This window comes from Erythranthe guttata, chromosome 12 (genome assembly GCF_056151865.1).
Source record: "Erythranthe guttata isolate IM_541 chromosome 12, IM_541, whole genome shotgun sequence".
NCBI lineage: Eukaryota > Viridiplantae > Streptophyta > Magnoliopsida > Lamiales > Phrymaceae > Erythranthe > Erythranthe guttata.
In genome coordinates, this window is record NC_142544.1 from 19,437,015 (window position 1) to 19,458,186 (window position 21,172).

Here is a 21,172-nt window from a genome sequence, read left to right on the forward strand (position 1 = left end):
TGCTGTAATAACTGTGTTTCTGCTTCACTGCTTATTCATCCCTAATTTTACATTTTTTCTTTCTCCTCGGATTAATCAAATGCATTGAACTTGAAATCAAGTGTTACATCCATCAAAAGAGTGTATGTGTGTGTGTGTGTGTGTGTGTGTGTGTGTGTGTAGTAATTAACAGAAAATATAGTTACATTAGTTAAATTAATGTTAGATAAAATCATAAAAACTTGATGTTTCAAGTTTAAGAAAAAATAAACTTATATAAATTTTCCTTATATAAATTTCCTATAACTAATTTTTGAATTATTACAAAGTTCTATATATTTTTCACTGTAACTATATGCATTAAAATTTCTATTTAAAAAGCATATATCTTCATAAAGAACATAATGTATACAAAGGTCAATTAACCATAATGAATCAAATGACCAGACAATTAATTTATTCCAATCATATATATATATATATATCTTAAACAATCAGTTCCCACATAACTATAGCTACTACAAATCCACAGGATTAATTAATTAATCCCTACAAGGAATATAATATAAACTAACAATAATATATAGAGACAAAAATTAAGAAACATTACCACACATGATCAACAGAAAGCTCTATATATACTTACTCAACTTCTTCCATAGCCATCTCCAAAGAAATACCTTAAGCAGGTATCGTTAACTGCGGTACTGTTCGACAACTGCGGTTCGGTACTAATTGCATCACACGATGAATAGGCTAATAACCCTCCTAATCCTTGATTGCAAATGATGGATTGATTATCAGTATCATCATGATAATACGTGCATGACGAGCCGCCGCCTTTCGTCGTCGTCGTCGTCGTCGCATTAATATTCTCCCTCCGAATTTTCTTCTTGTTGCACTTGATTAAATAATCGTTCACGCTATCCCATTTTTCTCTACACATCGACGCGGACTTCTGTTCGTTTCCGAAACACCCCATCTTCGCCGCTATTTCCTCCCACAGCATCTCTTCCGAATTACTACCATTAATCCGACATTGTTGAAATCTCGATTCCATTTCATTTCTCAACTGAATCAGCCTCGTGATTTCCGATTCCGGCCATATACTATTATTACTGTTGTAATTCCCGGAGGGAGAATTATCCGGCCTAGTAAATTCTTTTCGGGTGAATTTGTTGAAAGCATCCATCAAAGCAGCATCACGGGCTTCCATCCAGGCCCGTTCGCCGGCCCAGAATTTGTGCTCCCTTTCGATTCGATCTGAATCTTGTTTCCTCCATTGCTCCTCTCTCATCATCCTTTCTTGATCCTTGTGCTCAATGGTGTTCATCATCTTCTCCATCCAAGCTTCTTGTTTCTCCATGAGCTTCTTCATTTGTGCTTCAATGGAGTCCTTGATCTTTGCTTTCAAATCCCTTTTCCCGCCCCTTTTCTTCATCTTCTTATTCTTCCTCGGGTTGTTCGTATCGCTCTCGTCATCCGAAGAACTCGTGTTTGAATCCGACGAGCAATTCGAGACGCTGAAGTGGCTGGTTTCTGCAGACAGCTTAGGAACCAAACAGGAGGCTTCTTGATAATTACTATTATTAGCTAATGGATAATTGTAGCGATCGTAATTAGTTTCGGAGATAACCGAGGCCGAATAATTATTATTATTATTATTATTATTATTATAATTATTATTATTATTATTACTGGCCGTTTGATCACCGTAGAGAGCTTCGAGTTGTCTGAAGAATCTGTAGTGTTTGCCTTGTCGTTTTCCAGATTTGCCTTCTTTGGTTTTTTTGTAATACTTGTACAAATTCTCAAACTTTTCTCTGCATTTTTTGCCACTCCTCTGATACCCGTGCTCTTCACACATTATCCTGTAATAATAAATAAAAATAAAAAAAGATCAATTTTTTTTTAATTAATTACACAGAAAATATATATTGAAACCCTAATATTTTTTTTTCTACTGATCATGTGATAATGATGGTTGATGAATATGTGGAAACTCATGGGGGAATTCTTCGATTCAGAAGAAAATATAAACTCTAAATAGAAAAAAAAAAAAAAAAAAAAATTGACTGTTCATAAATTCTACAGAAGCTTTGTCTGAAATGATGATGGAAGATGATGACCGAGAAGATTGGGTCTTTGTGCCTTAAATAAGACAGTGGGGAATAAGAAATGGAGAAATGAGTCAGACCCTGGTGGGTTTTCTGAAACTGAACTCGGAGCTAATTAAGCTCTTGTCATTTTCTTGGTATTTAATTTTCTTGTTTAATCGAAGAAAATGAAATATACTTCATTAATTATGTGACCGATGAACAAAGAGTGTGACCTCATCGTACAGACGACTGATGAATTGAATTTATACATGCTAATTATTAATTACTAAAAAAAAAATAGATTTGGGAAGAAGAAGGTTTCTTTAATGGAGTTTGAAAACCTAGCTAGAAATAGAAATTAGGTTAAACTATGATATATTATATTATATATACCGTGCGATTTCATCCCACAAGGGACCTTTTTGATTGGCCTCCTTGAATTTGGAATCAAGGTTTGATCTGATCTCAAGGAGAGCTAGTGTCTCTTGCCGTGGCCACCTCGCCGTACAACCACCGTCTCCGCCGCCAATAGCACCACCGGCGGCATCCATCTCGAACGACACACTCAAGCCCCGGGCGGCGGCGGCGCTGCTGGGCTCACCACCACCAGCGCTAGCATTAAGTACAATATTGGGATGGTCTGAGCCAAACATGAGCATATCATAGGGGTGGGGTGAAATCAAACCCCGGTGGTGGTGATGGCTCGACTGAAGGAAGTCCGGCTGCCGGGATACTGCCGGAAAGTAAGGCCTGCCGCCGGTTATGTACTGCCGTAGATCTGCCATACCGTATTGGTCTTCCATGTTGCAAATTATTAGAGAGAGAGAGAGATCGAATCGAAGACACACACAGTAGTAAACGTTATAATTAGGTTTAGTTGGATGAGAGAGAATTTAGAGAGAGAAAGAAAAGAAGAAGGTAACGGTGAATGGGAGAGCGGTAGACCCGGATCATGTTATTACAGATAAAAAAGGTTTTAAAGTCGTGTAGAGGACGATGGACCCATTTCTCTGTTCCCCTAGCTCTCCCATATCAATGTACATCTCTCTCTCTACAACTATACAATTCTCTCTTCTTTCTCTCTCTTGTTTATCTATCCATATTTCTTCTGTAGTGTAGGGTTTTGGAAAACGTACAAAATTGACGCAACCTACCTAAGTTAAGTATTGGGGTTTCATTTCATTTGTACAGTAAATAGTAAATACATACATATATATTTTAATGGCGATTCTCTCCCTCTCTCTTTCTCTCTCTAGTTTCTCTCTCATCAAAAAGTAAGGATGAACAGTGAGTGCTCGAAATCCCACAATAGAGAAACTGTTTCTCTCACACATACTGACACTCGGAAAGAGGTTGTGGCCAGGAGCCTGTACTGATCATCTGAAACACGAATTCAATACGCTCATACATATATATACACATATATATTTGTATGTATCTACAGTAATAAGATTATTATATATATATTATTGTGATTTGTGTGTTGTCTCTTCCTAAATGAACTGATTCTTTGTCTGAGATTTTCGCATCTGGAGGATGCACACGCATTATGACGTCATCACTAATCAAAGAAGAATGATGAGTCTTACTAATTAATTAGCTCTATCACTCATTCAATTTTGCTTAAGTTTTGATTTTTATTTTAAACATAATTAATGCCTTCTCCTCTGCTTATTCTTTTTGTTCCTACTATAACCCTATTATACCCACTGCCTAATTAACAGTGTTACTATATGCAAATACCTCTCTCTCTCTCTCTCTCTCTCTCTCTCTCTCTCTCTCTCTCTCTATATATATATATATATATATATATATATATATATATATATATATATATATATTATTCGTGTTTGCTTTTCTCAACAGCACTTCATTTAGATACATACACGATGAGTGTACTAAAATATATAAATTAAATTATGTTGAAATAAAGTAAGTAGATGCGTACTATATATATAATATAAAAGAACTCTGAAGATAAATTTTATTTTTTTATATTTGTCTAACCTTATATAAAGTTATATAGAACGAATAAGATGAAAATAATTTCTTGTAATAACTTAGTCATAACTCATATATGTATAATTTTTTTGAGGAATAGTTTATTTATAATACACTATTATAAATATATATGTGTGTGTGTGTGTGTGTGTGTGTGTCTTGATGAGACAGATATTTATATGTATGTTGAGTAACAGCTCCAAGCAGGCGTGACAAAAGTTTGGTATGAAAACTGACAAATATATATTCGACATTAATGTTTGATTTTGATTGAAAGATATACATTCAATGATATAAGCTGTTTTTTTGTTGATTTTAGTTATACATATTTTGCTGTATTATTAATTGCAAAGAAGGTTTAATTAATTTCTTTTAGGGAGAGGTGTTTTGAATGATATAATTTATATTGTACTCGTCGAATTATGTTTGAATATATTAATGAAAAGTAAATATTAATTAGTTAATGTTTGAATATTGATTTTGAATGTGAAAAAATAACCTTGGAAAGGCCTTCGAAAATCCTTACATACATATCAGTTTCAAATAATGGAATTAATAATTGGTGCTGCGAGAAAAAAAAAAATTACAACAAAAAAACAAATGTATAGTACTTTTAAATGATTAAATATAAATTTTTATGGTGGAATTTTCTTAAAAAGACAAAAAATAAATTGTGGTCATGCAGAGGTCATGATGGTTATTTTGGACTTCTCTAGTATGTTTATATATAAGTTATAATCTTTTAATTTGAATTCCACTAAAGAACCTAAAACTATAACCTAAAGTTCAAATAAAAAATACCGAGAATTTAAAATGTTGATGTAAATAAATTCTAGGATTTTTCGTGAATTGGGTTGGTTGATTATTGACCATTACACCAACTCAATTCAACTAACCAATTAATGTAAATATTGAAAACCATTATCCATCAATTTAAATAAAACCTAGCGCTTAGCACAGCAAAATAAATAATAATAATAATAATAATAATAATAATAATAATAATAATAATAATAATAATAATAATAATAATAATAATAATAATAATAATAATAATAATAATAATAATAATAATAATAATAATAATAATAATAATAATAATAATAATAATAATAATAATAATAATAATAATAAATGTGAAGAATTGAAATTAAGGCTATGGTGTTACACTTAGGAAGGGTGGCCCAAGTTTTGTTGGTCCTTTTCTAGGCTGCCCCATGTGAATAGGGAGGTTAACCCCCCACCCCACATTCATGTACTATTTTTTCACTTTTCATTTCATTTCATTTCTCCGTGTAAATTGCATTTTTCATTTAATTATTTCAATTCCACCAAATTAAAAATGTTGTACGAAATAAATTCAATGATATTATATAAAGTAGATTTCAAATACACTAGTGAAGGAAGACCTATTTGCCACTAAAATCCAAAATAAAATAAAAATATATATATATTTATATATATTGTTGAGAAATAAAAAATAAAATAAATAAATAAATGAAGTGATGAATTGTAAAATAAATATAATTATATAATAAATGAATAGTGGCCCATAATCCAAGCTGATCAGGTGCTGCACCACTGCCCTCCGCCTGACGCTCCTCACCTACAAGTATTTATACCACCCTCTCACTTTTCTTCTTTTACCAAAATATAATTAAATTTATTATAAATAAATTAATTTCAATTGGATTTTCTATTTATACACTATAAAATATTTATATTTAAAAAGACTGTCTAAGAAAGTGGAACAAATTAAATAGGGGGTATTTGTCAAACACCCCTCTTTGAAATTTGACTTCTTGATAAATCCAATTTTTTAATTGATATTTGTTATAAATCCAATTGACTCAAATTATCCAAAATACCCCTATTTAATATTACATAAAATTTCCATATAATATTATTTTAAAAAATCCATTATTTTTTGGTAGATATGCAAATCCCCCTATTTTCTCCCCACCATCCCCTATTATCTCCTATCACGCCTCTTTCTCCTTCAATTAGTTAATTAATTAATTGGTTTTTTTTTTAATTTATGTTTTAGTTTTGTCGTATTTTTTTATTTTTTAAATGATTGTTTTTATACATCTTTTTTTAAAAGTTAAATTTATTAAAATAAAAATTATTTTTACAAATTGAAATTCACTATAAACTTACAAAAAAACCACTATGCGATTATAATATTTTGTTACGAAAATCCCTTATAAACTTATCGAAAATCTCTATGTAATTAATAAAAACCACTCTATAATTAATGATAACCACTCTGTAAATTAACGAAAATTACTATGTAATTATCAAATTCCATTAAAAAAATCACTAAAAACTTATCAATCAACAAAAACCACTTTATAATTAATGAAAACAACTCTATAATTAACGAAAATCACTATATAATTAACGAGTTTCATTACAAAAATTCAGTAAAAACTTACCAATTAACGAAAACTACTCTGCAATTAATGAAAACCGCTATGTAATTAACAAATTTTATTACAAAAATTCACTATAAACTTATCAATGAACAAAAACCACTCTATAATTAATGAAAACCACTCTGTAATGAACGAAAATCACTATGTAATTAACGAGTTCCATTAAAAAAAATCAGTAAAAAATTATCAATTAACGAAAACCACTCTGCAATTAATAAAAACCGCTATGTAATTAATGAAAATCACAATATAATTAACAAATTTCATTACAAAAATTCACTATATATAAACTTATTAATTCACAAAAACCACTCTATAAATGCAGAGTGGTTTTCGTTAAGCAAACAGGTTGTGGGCAAGGCTAATAATGCTCATGAAGTCTTTCTGGTGGAAACAAGCTCTTCGTCGCCGTCAATGGCAAATTTGCCGCCCATCAAGGTGAGAACTGAAGGTTACAAGCAGACGGCTGGGCTGGATGAGCAGTTCTCTCATGTGGAGCATTGCTTCGGGATTGGCAAATGCAGCTCCGCCACCTCTTTCTAATGTTGGCGGCGCCGCCGCCGCCACATCAGGTGGAGGAGAAAACGTGAGTCGGGTAATCTCAAATCTGCGATGATGAGAAATCGGAAAAGTCGGATCATGGAACGGTGGCGGCGACAAGGCTGAGGAAGCCACCATTGCCATTGCCATTGCCATTGCAACCGGTGCAGAGGAAGTTTGCTGATATTCATTGCCGTTATAGTGTGTGTGTGTGTGTGAGAGAGAGAGAGTGTGTGTGTGTGTGCATGTGTGAGAGAGTGAGACAGAGAGAGTGAGAGTGAGAGAGCGAGAGTTTGCAGAGCAAGTTTGTTGATATTCATTTTCGTTAACATTAATTTTATATATATATATATATATATATATATATATATATATATATATATATATATATATATATATATATATATATATATATATATATATATATATATATATATATATATATATATATATATATATCAGAAGATTTGGATAGAAAATAATGAGGGGTATAATGGTGATACTTAATTATTTTAAATTAATAAAAATTGTGTTGGATTTATCTTAAAAATGTGAAATAAATTTGGGCCTGTTGTAACTACACTTGTGTGATGAGGGGTGTTTGTCAAATTTTCCCAATTAAATAAGGTCAAAAAAGGAATTGATTAGTGGTCGGAAAACATTTAATTTTAGAAATAAACAGGGGACCTCATTATCTCAATGTTGTCTAATCGCTATACCCTGGGAATGAGTTGTCAACATAAAAAAAAAAATTAATCATTGTACTTAAGAAAGCCATGGAACTAAAGTGCGATTATTGTTTCGGTCGAGATAATTAGTCAAACGTTAAATCGTTAATGGTCCCGAGTATGACACGTTTCAACTTATGAGTGGCTTCTCATGTATACTTTTAATTTTGTTATTTCTCCTGTACAGTTAGACCTACATAAATTAATACGATTGAGACTATTAACATTCTATTAATTTAGAAGAATATTAAACTATCGCATTAACAATTTAACTAGCTTTCACCAAGTTGGGACCGAGGGGAATATTAATTAGGTGAAATTACTTAATTTATCGAGGCTTTACTGTAATTTCTAACATTTTGATGAATAAAAAATAAATGGATTTAAGGTAAATGGATATGTAGCCGAAATATACGTGGGCCTCATGTTAGTATAATGGGCCGTATTTTGAGAAACAATTTAAATAACGTGGCCATGAATCAATTTATCTATTCATTTAGTTTTATGAAATATATACCTAAAATGAAATTTTGACATTGTCTGCCGAATTGGTGTGACAGCCCATCAACTTGAAGATTTCCAAAAAAAAAAAAAAAAAAAAAAACTTATCCTTTATGGAATGCCAGTTTAATTATCATTTTTAAATACATTTGTGTTCCCTTGGTGCGTGTCAAAATCCATGTACCTTACAAACCACTTTGACTCATCATCCGTACAATTGGGAATATATATATAAATATGATTAAAAAAAATATTAATTCGTGGTGTCAACAATATTTATTTTTTTCATCAGTAATAGTTCATTATTATTGTGACTATTTTTTTGGGGTCACTATATAATACGTGTTGTCCGTACTGAAATCTAGTGTTTGTTAATTCAACTAACTCTCTCAAACTGTGCACAATTGTTTTAAGCAATTATTACACATTACACAAAACATCCTAATTCAGGAATTAAAGAGACAGATGGTCACGTTTGAAGAAATTATTGCTTAATTACATTCACGGAAGATAGCAGCAGCTTCTTTATTAATGGAAACACCACTGGTTTATAGAGATTACAAAGACTCGTAACACTACGAGAAATCTCTTTCTCTTTAATTTATTTTTCCCCATTCTTATCTCCTTTTCTTAATAAAATTATCCTTTCTCTTAATTTTATTTTTTAATTATCACAACGAACCTTTGTTAGTTAGATCAGTTGACAATAATGCGAGAGGTCAAAATTGGATTAGACACCATATAACATCAACGTACGTCTCACATTCCATTTCCAGCAAATAAAACATTCTTATATTATTAAAAATAAAATTTAAAAAAAAAAAACAAAAGGTACGTTGAGATATATTGAATCACTAACTCATGAGTACTGTTATATATATATATAGTGTAATAAATAAATTAATCTCCATCAACAACAGTATAATTAACCCAACCCAGAAATCCATTAACCCAGAAATTCACAACTGGTTTGCACTTTGTAATTTCTTCTCAACTTGCCCTAAAATTATTCAGACAAATTATTCTAACTCTAAAATTTTCACACTAGTACAGCAAGGCAACACGTATATATAAATCTATATAAATGGAATCAGTATCACCATTTCATGCATATGGAATATTAATAATATATATATATATACAATGTCGTCGTCGCAATCTACTGGAGGAAGCGGCGGCGGCAGGGTTTCCGGGCGACACCCGATTTACCGGGGAGTGAGGCGGAGGAAGAGCAGCGGGAAATGGGTATCCGAGATTCGGGAGCCGCGGACGCCGAACAGGGTGTGGCTGGGCACATTCCCCACCCCTGAAATGGCGGCTGTTGCATATGACGTGGCGGCGCTGGCTCTCAAGGGCACACAAGCGAAACTCAACTTTCCCAATTCAGCTTCTTCTCATCCCGTTCCTGCTTCCACGTCCCCGCAGGATATTCAGGCTGCAGCCGCCGGCGCGGCTGCTGCGGCTGGGGCCGCCGGAGATGCTATCTTCGGCCGGAATAATAATATACCCGAAACTGATGAGGTGGCGGCAGCGGCACGGTCTCATGAAGAAATAATATTCCCGGGATGGAATAATATTGATCATGATGAAGAGTTTGTTGACGAGGATTTGATATTTGATATGCCTAATGTTCTTGTGAACATGGCTCAAGGAATGATGATTAGCCCACCGCGCCTTGCTCCTCCCGCTGATAATAATTATGATGCTAATTACTATTATAATGATGATCATAACCTCTGGAATTATCCCTAATTAATTAAATGCGCACTGCACGTACCATACCTAAACGTACTTAATTATACGTCTAGCTAGTTCGAAGAATATTGTTTTTTTCAATAAATTATAAGCTAGTAATTAATCTCTGTTGGAAGATTGACTACGTGTGTGGACTGTGGAGTACTGGTTAATTAATTATATATATAAATAAATATATATATATATATATTTGATAATCAAATATAATTATGAAAGTATATATGAGTGTATTGCAAGTTCATTAGATAGTTATTGTTGCTTGTAATATAAGATTTCCTGCCTCTTCTCATATGTTCTTTGCCTTGATAAGTTTTATTAATTGCACCTAATCCACCTCAAATATTTATAAAACCTTTCAGTATGTATTCTAGGGTTTGTTCAATGCTACATTCATTGAACATAATCGGATTACATATATACACCCATACATATTTTACCGCCATGCACGTACAATATGTATATATATGCATGTATGTGTGTATAAAATGTGGAAAAACTACCTATCGTGACTCATTAATTTGGTGTAACATCTTGTAAACCTATTTTGATTCTAGCATGTTTCCTCACCCAAAATAATCATATAATTAAGTTGAGTAAAATATATAGCTTTATCATATAGTTATCTAATTAGATTACTATCGAGAATTAATTCGTTGATCGCTTTTGTTGCATCAACGAATCATGATATAACTAGATTAACCAAGTATTTAATTGAGTTTTGACTAAAACGAAAAATTAAGCTATCGGGCTATGTTATAATTAATTAGTTTAGTCAATTTAGGAATTATTTAATCATTGATTTTCCTAGGGTTTTTTTAACAACTGTTACATTGAGTTCTGTGTTTCTTTTCTTACTTTCTGTTAACTCTCTCATTCATCGTATCTTTTGATTCTTTTAACTATTTCAGAAATCGCGCAATTAGTATGACGAACATGTAGCGATTGGAGCTTGACCGTCGGCCACTGATTTTTTTTTAATCAAAAAATGAAGTGTCATTTCCGACCGATTCAAAATAAAATGTGACTAATAAGCTTAGCTACTAGAATATTTAATTTAACACAACGTAAGTGTTCATATTTAATTTAGTTACCAATATACATTTAAGTTTCTACTACAGTAGTTAATATTCTTCTTCCTATACATCAGAAGATTATGTGAATTAAAAACTGCCCTCTTTAAATTTCTTTTTCAAATTATAGTTTTAATTGAGTCGAACAATAAAGTGTTTAAATTGACTCGAATAAAAACGAGTTTTTGCAAGTAACAAAAGAATTCCCCCAGAAACTACGCTTTGTGGAAGATCGCATCTGGGCCATGTAGTGCAACAGTGTGTATAAGGTAGCAATAATTTTGGTGGAGTAGGTAATTAGTGATAATTAGAGATTAAGCAAAAGAAAGTTAGCGTAATAATCATGTCTTTTGACTCGCTAATACGTTGATAATTAAGTCTCAACTGTTCATGGAGAAGATGACATCAACGATTGCTGCCTTTTGACAGTTGAAAGAGCAAATTAAATAGGTGGTTACAGCCACACTAACTAGTAATTATTTTTTTTCTTATAATCAATTATAATTACAAGAAATTTAATTGGTCCCATAATCATCTTAGCTTCTAGCTACTTGCTGGCAAGGCCCATAAGATACACAAGCTCTATTTAATTTTTTTTTTTTTTATAAAAAAATAAAATAAATCTAATACATAAATGTACATAGTCAGGTAAACAGAACTCTCGTGTAATAACTCGTAAATAAAATTAGACGTGTAGCACTTGACAAAACCTTATAGATTTTTAGTTTCTTTGATTGTTGAAGAACTATCAAAATATAGTCGAATATATGAATTAAACAAAAAGTTAAATGATTAAATAAGGATTTTCATTTCCACATGTATTATTATTATTATTTTTTTATATAGACATACATGATTAAATATTAATAAATAAAAAAAATAAATAAATGGTATTGCAATTTTGCCTATTGTTGCCCTTCCTCCTTGACAACTCCTAAGCCAATAACATTTACAGTCTTCACTCTGAATCTCTCAAGTCTTTGTTCTTCCCCCTCCGCCTCCGATGTAAACATATCCTCACTTACTCCTCTATCCGACGTCGTTTTATCCTTCTCTCCACCTGCCTCTGATTTTCCGATCAACTTTTCCAGCTTATCTGAAGCAGCTGCAGGCTTTTCCCCAAAATCATGTAAGTTTTCTCTTATTAATCTTTTAATTGGAACTGGAATATTCTTATTGGAAACAAAATTCTCCAACAGTTCGTGCCCTTTCACATTGAATCTGTTTTCTTCTTTTGATTCATGAACTGTGGTCGTACAATGTTTTTGAAGAGTATGAAGCCCATCCAAGAAATCGATTTCTCTGTGATCCCGAAAGTGATGGTGAATCGAGTTCAAAACCCCACCCAACATTTTCACGTCTTGATTTTTTTTTTTGCTGAGAGAACGGAGATGTTGCTTGATTGGTTGAAACTTGAAGCTGTAGAGAATGTGTTTGTGTATTTGTCTGAATGAAAAATGAGGAGTTGGATTATGGTATATATAGATAGATAAACAATCCCTTGACCTGTTAATGCAGATTAGTTTGACTAATCAACCTTTGTAAACATCATTTTTATTTATTTATTCAAAATTTATTCATTCTTCTTTGTCTGTGGGAGACTTTTTCAATGGTCAAAGTTGCTCAACCGGAGAGGGCTTCTTCTCTCTCATGTTGTGAGCTATTTTTTTTTTAACTCAATTTGCAGCCAACTTGAATTGATTATATTGTTGTTAAAATGTTAATCACTATCAAATTACGTAGTAATACACCTTTGAATTATGATTACCACCAAGGTTAGGCGTATATAACCATATGGGATTCTAATTTTGAATGTCAGTCAGTGTTTTGGGATTTGACCTTTCAAAAAACCAAAAATAAAAATAAAAGAGGGAGGGGGTGGGGGTGGGGTTGGGTAGTTGGGGGAGGCGGCGCAAAACTCATTTATCTTTTTTAGTCGCCAAAAAGTCATGTATGTTATTGTTTTGGGTAAATCACTATCAACCCTTTTAGGTTTAGGTTAAGTCAAATTACGAAAAACTACTCATGTTTGAGTAATTATACTTACTCTCCTAAATTATGAATCTTCTTAAACGTCGACCTTTGCGGTGTCAAATTTAGTGGAATCTTCTAGATTATATGGAATATTCTCCAATTATTACTCATTTTACTATATTCGAGCTCCACATTTTTTAAACAAGATAATTATAAGATATGTCTCTTAACATGTAAACATCAGATTGTGATGCATAATAAACAACATTTTTGCATAAAACGTGTACAAACTAGAGATTATTCCACGGAATCTAGAAGATTATGTTGAATTTGACCCAATAAGGGTGGACGTGAAAAAATGTCATAGTTGAAGGGTAGTTGTAATTACCCAAACATGTGTGGGTTTTCGTAATTTGATCTTACCTCATGCAATAGTCCCTAATTTACCCTATTCTTTTTGATATTTTTTGGATTTTTTTTATATGTTATTAAAGGGCATATGTGTCATTTTAATCTAAAAATCGTAGTTAAGAGTACGAAATTCCGCAATTAAACATACGATGGCAATATATTTTAGTACATTCAAATTTATACAAATACAAATAATAAAATGAGTTCTGTTAACAATCACAATAAACATGGGGGTGTAAAATACAAAAAATCCCCTGCTCCTCTGTAAGACATTTATTTCCCGCGTAAATCACAACACAAACCAAGACTCCAACTATTACAATTTACAACAAAAGGGTGAATCAAAAAGAGAGTATATTTCATTCACACAAATAAACACATCGAAAAATCGAAAAACAAATTAGTACCGATTCATTCCTACGCCGCCGGGCGAACATAACCCAAGATCGTAAAATATGTCTGAGCCACAGTAAGAAGCAAAAGAACTAAAGCAGCCAACGCTGAAATAAAAGACCACGGCGTATTGAAATAAGTGTACTTAAAACTCGCCAAATGCACATGCCAATGGTTCTTGTAGTAATTGTTCACCTCATTAAACTCCTCCGTCAGATAACACATATCGATATCGAACGTGACATCCTTCCCCATGTTGTTGATAAACCTCGCTATTTCAGCATCCGTCCCGAAGTAATTCTCGAGAATATTCTTATCGCACAAATACTCGACGTCTTTTGCGGTGTTGATCAGGCAATCCAACAGCGTCGCGTACGTCGTCAAATGCTTGGAGCAGTCCCTGTGGCACTGCTCGTACGCCACGCAGTTCAGCAGAAACGAGCTCATGAAATCGTCGATCGCTATGGTCGGCATTTCGATGACTCCGTTCCTGAATTTCACGACTAGAAAGTTTTCGGAGTTTCCGGGCTGTAGATGGATGCCGGCTTTCCTGAGCTTCGAAATGCATTGGATGACGTGGGTGTTCGGGTAACGGGTTTGCTTCGGCTCTCTGTAGCCTTCTGGAATGAAACTCGAACGGAGCAAATCGAGCAAGTGTTTTCCGGTGATTTCGCCTAATTTGTGGACGAATTCGTCGGATCTTTGGAGGGCGTTGTTGAAGAATGTGAGGGTTAAATTGGATAGGGAGGGGCCGGATTGTTCGGAGGGCATTATCGTCATATCGAACAAGCGTTGGAGAACGAAAAAGGGGATCTGGTTTTCGAGTCGGATCAAATCCCTAAGAAAAAACGGGTAGACCCACGACATCGAAAGCAGGGGGTCGTCGGCTTCAAATGCAACAACGCCGCCGAATTTTCTGAAAAGCTCGACGACGAAGCAGCCATCGAGAACCAGCAATTCGGTGAATTCGTGGACGGTGAAATTGATGGCGGTGGAGTAGCACTCCCTGGCTTTGGATTCGAGTGGCTGAACGGACTTCAATAGATCCTCCAGAACCAAGGGTTTGGTTCGGGTTCGTTTGAGGAGAGAGCCGAGGAATCGCCACTTGTGCTCTTCGATCATTTTGAGGTTGGGTTTGCCGTGGTGGAATGGGCCGACGGAGACGATGTGGGGCTGGTAGCAGCGGCCGTTGATGTCGATCAGGCTTTGGGGGACTCTGAAGATTGAGCAAGTGCTCCGGCCGGCGGATCTGCTCAGTATCTGTGGCGAGTCGGCGATTTTCTTTTGCATAGAAGTCAGTCTGTCGACGTTGACTTGCCAGATTCCGGCGGGGCGGTCGCCGGCGGTTTCAATTTCTCCAGCAGAACTGCTGCCCATATCGACAAAAAAAGGAATATTCCGTGAAGATTGGAAAGTGGAATGTTCGTTTCACGGGAAAGTAATCATTTTCATTCGTTCATTCATTGAACATGTTCAGAAAGAGAAGAGTGGAGGGGAGAAGTTTGTAAACAATGGAGATTTTTGTATTATTTTAGCTTACATATCTCTGTCGCTGTCAAAGAGCCAAACTATGATGACAATTCAGTCACTAATTATTACTAACTCCCTGTTTTTACTGTTTTACCCTTTTGTTTCATCAAATTCAAGAACCAAGCAAATTTCTTCTTGACTATAGAAATTGGAACGAAATTTTCAATTTCCGTCGATTTTGATTTCAAAGCAAATTAGTAACCCACAAAAGATCATTTTCATAAAGCAAAAATATAGACGCACTCCTATGAACGTGGAAAATCTATCGGATTGGTCGATTCGAGTAGAAATTGTAAGGTCATCCATAACTGTTTAGTTAAAACAAGAATTCATTTTGACTAAACCATCTAGTTTCCTTTGATTATTGCGGGGCATATCTCATTTCAAGATTTATCGACTGACTTGACCGGGATTCTATTTCCAATCTACTTCCGGTTTACAACATATATGTTCCGCTTAGACTCTCTTGAACAATATTTATTTTTCAATTTTTCCCCCACATTTAAAAATTTCGACACATGCATGTCGAAAAAACACAAAAAATCGACATGTATGGTAATAAAAATGGGAACATATTTAAAAAAAAAAAAACTTGAAAAATCGACAAGCTCAAAAAAACATAAATGGATACCTTAATAGGTTCTCCTACCATGTAAACTACTATTTTGTTCGTGAGCGGTGATGGAAGGTGTGTAAAGGAGCCGACCTCGCCTGTTTTCGAAGGCTGGAGTTCGAGCTCGAGCTCGACTATTAGTACTCAAAAAATAGTCGTACTCAAAAAACCCAAGCTTGAGTAAAAGCTTTTGTCGAGTAAACGAGCCGGCTCAGCTCGTTTACCACAGCTAGGCGATGGGCGACAGTAGACGGGTCTTCGACTAATGAAAATAATGAAAATGTTTTTTTTGATTTTTCTTAATGCCAAGAAAGGAAAATAAAACAACAATGACATAGGCCCAATAAAAGAAAAGTAGGAGGCCACAATTGGATTAATGGATCAAGAATAGGGGCGTTAGCACTTGTCTCTGATCTTGATGGGCCATTAGTCCATCCGTACAATTGGACCCCAACTCTACAAGAATCATTCATATATATATTATTTGCAATTAATTAATTTTGTTGTTCATCCATGTAGTAATACAAACTCCTCTGAGCACAATTCTTCCACCAACACTTCAAAAATTGCTAACTCCAGATCTGCCGCCGTCTCTGCCACCTGCTCCGTAAAGCATTTCCACCCATCTAACTCTCTCTTGAAATCCAACTCGATTATCTCATCAGTTAGTTTGCGATGCGAAATTTTGTTATCGTGTTTATGAAGGGTTGAACATTGGCTGAAAACTTGGTTGTTGACAAATGATGTGTCTGCTACACATTGTTTCCTGTACAGTGTCGACAATTGCGTCTCTTCTTTCGCGGATTCTACGGTTTGTTCTTCGTATTCATCGTCTTCGTCTGAAGTTTCCAGAAAGTTCTTCTCGAGCTCGATTGGATCAAGTTCTGCTAGTTTTTCAAACCTTCTAAGCCTGTCCAGAAGCTGCTGCCTTGCTCCTGTACATCATTTAGACCACAACAACATTTCATTGGATCCAATATTATTATTATTATTATTCATGATTATAATTCCGATTTTCATTTTTTTTGGGGTCCTTTTGGAACGGAATTAGAATTAATCTTTCATTTAAAACAATGGAAAATCGTGATTTCGATAAAATCCGTCCGATTAATTGTCACCCTAAATCGTTCCACGACTCCACAAAGTGTTAAATAAGATGAAGGTTAATTAATGATGAACAGACAGATAATTAAAGATTGAAATTTTGAAATTAAGACAAGAAACATTATAGGAGTGAGAATTAATACAGATCATAATTTTGAAAAAATATTCAATAATTGCGAAATTAAATTCCACCAACTTAATTATTGTGGGCCGTACATAATTTATTGAAAATCTTATCATATATTACCTTCCAGGCGACAAAATGAGATCACATTCAAGACAGACTGATGTGCAAGTTATAACTACATGATTACTAAATTAGTAAATTATATATATAAATTAGAAATGTATATATATATATATATATATATATATATATATATATATATATATATATATATATATATATATGATGAATGCATGCATGCCTTGTGATCAGTATCATAAATCCTACTACTACTACATGCATATTATGTGGAGCACAGTTGATTAAACTTATATTGGATGGAACTAATTAATTAATATATATAATTATTAATTACGTACTTTGAATATTCGCGTAGCTTCTGTCGAGATCGTAATCTTCGTCTGCATCGACGCTTTCATGTTCATCGTCATCTTCCGAGAAAGGATCTAACACAGATACTGGACTACATTGTTCTTTTTCCTCTTCTACTGAATCTTTTACCCCTGTGTAATTTTCTTTCTCCTACATATATAATAAAATATTAACAAAATAGATATATATCCGAATTAATTAGCAATATAATAAACAATACTGTTAAGATTATTAATGCAGCAATTTCATTGGAATATATGCGTGCTAATAATTTATAACATGGTGGTTACTACGTCAGTAATCATCATTAGAATCCAAAGAGGACTAATTAAATTGAGTTTTGTTCTTTTGTGGGGAAATTAATTATATGCCGGGACAAAAAATTATCTTTAATAATAAATAATATAAAATAAAGATTTTCTGATACCTAAAAAATTCAAAAAAAAAATGTAGGGTAACTTGAATTCTTGATCTGTTGTATTATTATTGGTGGATTATTCAATAATTTTTAAGCCAAAAATGTAGGGTAAAATAGTATATTCATACACCGACAGCATAAGCGAGTCAAAGGAAATCCATATTTCACCCACCCAATCAGTCTTAATTTACCAACAATGTAAAACGACGCCGTTTGAATATAATAAGGGTGGGAGAAAAAGACAAAACCTTATTTACTTGACTAATCGGAGAAACCACCGGAGAACAGCTATCCGGCGTTCGATGGCCGGAGGATGACGGCGGAGTTTTGCGAGGAGAAAATCTGAACGGGGTCGAGCAAAATCGCGTTTCTCGAATAGCCTCTTCTTTCGGTTCATCGCTTCTCATGCCACGCTTTTTATTCTTACTCCGATCTTTCAGGATTTTCAGAAAAGACCCAAAAAACCCTAACCCAGCGATTTTCATCGCCGGCGATTTAGGAAGTTCTGACTGCTCGTGTTTTTGGATCCTCAGAAGGAAAACGGCGCCGTTGGCCGGGGACTTACAGTTACACGGGTTGATCTCCGGCGATGTTCTGATTTCCGGCGTGAAGAAACAGAGGTTGCTCTGTTTATTCAATTGGGAGCGCTTCTCTGCAATATAGGTATGCAATTGAAAAGGCTCCTGAGCTTCTTCCAGTAGCTCATGCAACAAGTACTGTTTATGAGCCATCATCTCAAACAATTATGGGCTGCAAACTATAATTATATATAAAGTTGGGGGAAAATATGAAATTATTTTGAAATATGTGAATTTGAGGATCGCAGGGGTTTGAAAGTGGGAAAGAAGCTCTGAATACTACTAAAAGTGATGGCGAGAAAGAATGAGAGAGAAAGAGCCTCATGTATTATTATATGGGGAAAATACAGTTTTCGCCCCCTCAAACTTGCACAAATTACACATTTGGTCCCTTATGTTTAGAAAAATAAATACTTGTGGTCTTTTCCGTCAATTTTCCGTTAGTACTAATGGAATAGCTTGTGCGCGTCACTGCCTTAACTGAAGGAATAACGGTAAATTGACGGAAAAGACCACAAGTGTTGAATTACTGAAACATGAGGGACTAAATGTATTTTTTTTGAACATGGAGGACCAAGTGTATAATCAGTTCAAACTTGAGGGGTTAAAATTGTAATTTTCCCAATATTATATAGACCTTCCGAAATTAAAAATTGAATTTAAACTCATTGAGTTATATTTTTATTTGAATTAAAATACATTTTTAATTATTAAAAAAATGAACCAATTAGTATGAAGAGTTTGTTAAGGTATGGTGAAATGCATGCATGCGTGAAGAGGGCCGCTCCCACTATCATATGACAAGGCCCGTACAAATTACTGTCCATTTACTACTAACTTTAATTCAAAACCCAAAAGACATTTAACCCCATTTCCTATGTCCAACTGTCAGAGTCATCAATATTTATGAGGTACAAAAATCTTTTCTGATTTGAGTTGTACCATTTCAAAATTGTGTAGATTTGAGTTGTACCATTTGTAATTGATCAAGATTGCAAGAAATTTTGAAATTTTGGATTTTGAAAAAGTATGGAGTTAGGTATGGTGTTGCCTACAATCTTGATCGCCTTTTTTACAAATTAATTAAATATAAGTCGGATTTATATTATTATTTCCATGAAAGATGTCAACGAAACAATGTATATAAAGGAACTCAAGTCAATAGTTCAGTGAAGGTACCACTAAAGGGTCAAAGTCGGCCATGTACAAAACGACATTTTGATACACGGTTGATAGGGAGTTTCAGAGCATTATGGATAAACGAGACATAAAAGAGAATGTAGGGTTCTAAACGAGAGATAAGAGAGATAAATTAGATAGTATTTATGTGAGAGAAAGAACGGATAAGTTTACATAACATTGATCAAACGGATGAGATCAGATTACGAATCCTTCCACTAACTTGGACTCGCAAAAAACACAAACGGGCTTCTCTAGTAGTGGCATAAGTAAATGGGCTTCACTGGCCCATCAATCCAATGAGTAACTACAAATTGTATTTTCCCTGATTTTTAAAAGCTATGGGGGAATATGCCAAAAAAATGATTATCCATTTACACACCATATTAAGGAGAACAAAAGAACAAGAAAATAAAAGGGTCTTTTTTAAAAGAAAAATTAAAATATCTAATTACGGAAAAATCCACAAAAAATAGGCTTAGTATTGTTAACTCATTGGACTGAATTTTAATTCATAGCTACCCACTCCAATTGCTTATTCCGAAAATTCTTCATTCAAAACATATGGGCTGGGCCCATTATTCACATCCATTTACCCAATTATTATTATTATTATTATTATTATTATTATTATATAATATTGGCATTTGGCAACCAAAAAGGTAGCTTCACTCACATGTCTGTGTATTTAGCAAGTCTTCTCAACTAGTATGTGTAATAGAATAATAATAAAAATAAAATTTGCTCTAACTGTACATGTCAGAGATTTTTATTCAGAACAAGTGTCAGAGAGCAGATGCCAAAGTGGTCCCCACTCCTTTGTCGCTTTTCGTTTCCATTGTTTTACTCCCAAACTCACACTTATATACATTATTTTGTATATATATTTATTATTTTCTCAGAAAATAAAATTAAAAATAAAAGTATATAATAGTAAAAAGAAAATATTGGTACGAATTTTGGGATTGAAGGGGCCGGTAGTATTATTTGTTACTATTTGGTAGTATTGAAAAGGAAAAAAAGGTTGTGGTGGACTGGTGGTGGTGGTGGTGGTGGTGGTAGCTGCAGCACGCCGGCACGCGACACGATTATCCGATGTAATCTCTCACGTGTCTTCATGTGACTTATTTGATCGAGGTTTTTGTCTCAGTTTTATTTTATTTCTATTTATATTTTCTCCTTCATTATTTTCATTTTTTTGGTTATAAATAAATAAATTGAAAAGCAAAAATATCTGTAATAAAAAAATGAATTGTCAAGTCAAGAAGAAAACGGTAGTTAGGTGGGTCAGATCGACAGTCG

At 33.8% G+C, this 21,172-nt stretch overlaps 4 protein-coding genes across 4 annotated transcripts; 1 reads left to right on the top strand and 3 right to left on the bottom strand.

The window, feature by feature from the left end:
* Nucleotides 1–419: 419 nt before the first annotated feature.
* Nucleotides 420–3,103, bottom strand: LOC105956754 (trihelix transcription factor PTL). Its single transcript, XM_012980646.2, has 2 exons — nt 2,472–3,103; nt 420–1,850 (listed from the first exon to the last, which is right to left on the bottom strand). Exons 1-2 carry the CDS (start codon nt 2,879–2,881, stop codon nt 626–628), a joined length of 1,635 nt encoding a protein of 544 aa, XP_012836100.2. The 5' UTR covers nt 2,882–3,103; the 3' UTR covers nt 420–625.
* A 6,326-nt stretch (nt 3,104–9,429) lies between these two features.
* Nucleotides 9,430–10,038, top strand: HRD (Integrase-type DNA-binding superfamily protein). Its single transcript, XM_012980359.2, has one exon. It carries the CDS (start codon nt 9,430–9,432, stop codon nt 10,036–10,038), a length of 609 nt encoding a protein of 202 aa, XP_012835813.2.
* A 3,680-nt stretch (nt 10,039–13,718) lies between these two features.
* LOC105956755 (transmembrane protein, putative (DUF247)) lies at nt 13,719–15,580 on the bottom strand. The gene has a single exon (XM_012980647.2). It carries the CDS (start codon nt 15,264–15,266, stop codon nt 13,914–13,916), a length of 1,353 nt encoding a protein of 450 aa, XP_012836101.2. The 5' UTR covers nt 15,267–15,580; the 3' UTR covers nt 13,719–13,913.
* Nucleotides 15,581–16,304: 724 nt separating this feature from the next.
* TRM27 (nucleolin-like protein) lies at nt 16,305–18,997 on the bottom strand. Its single transcript, XM_012980413.2, has 3 exons — nt 18,362–18,997; nt 17,683–17,845; nt 16,305–16,967 (listed from the first exon to the last, which is right to left on the bottom strand). The coding sequence occupies exons 1-3, from the start codon at nt 18,845–18,847 to the stop codon at nt 16,540–16,542; spliced, it is 1,077 nt and encodes a 358-aa protein (XP_012835867.2). The 5' UTR covers nt 18,848–18,997; the 3' UTR covers nt 16,305–16,539.
* Between the last annotated feature and the right edge of the window lie 2,175 nt (nt 18,998–21,172).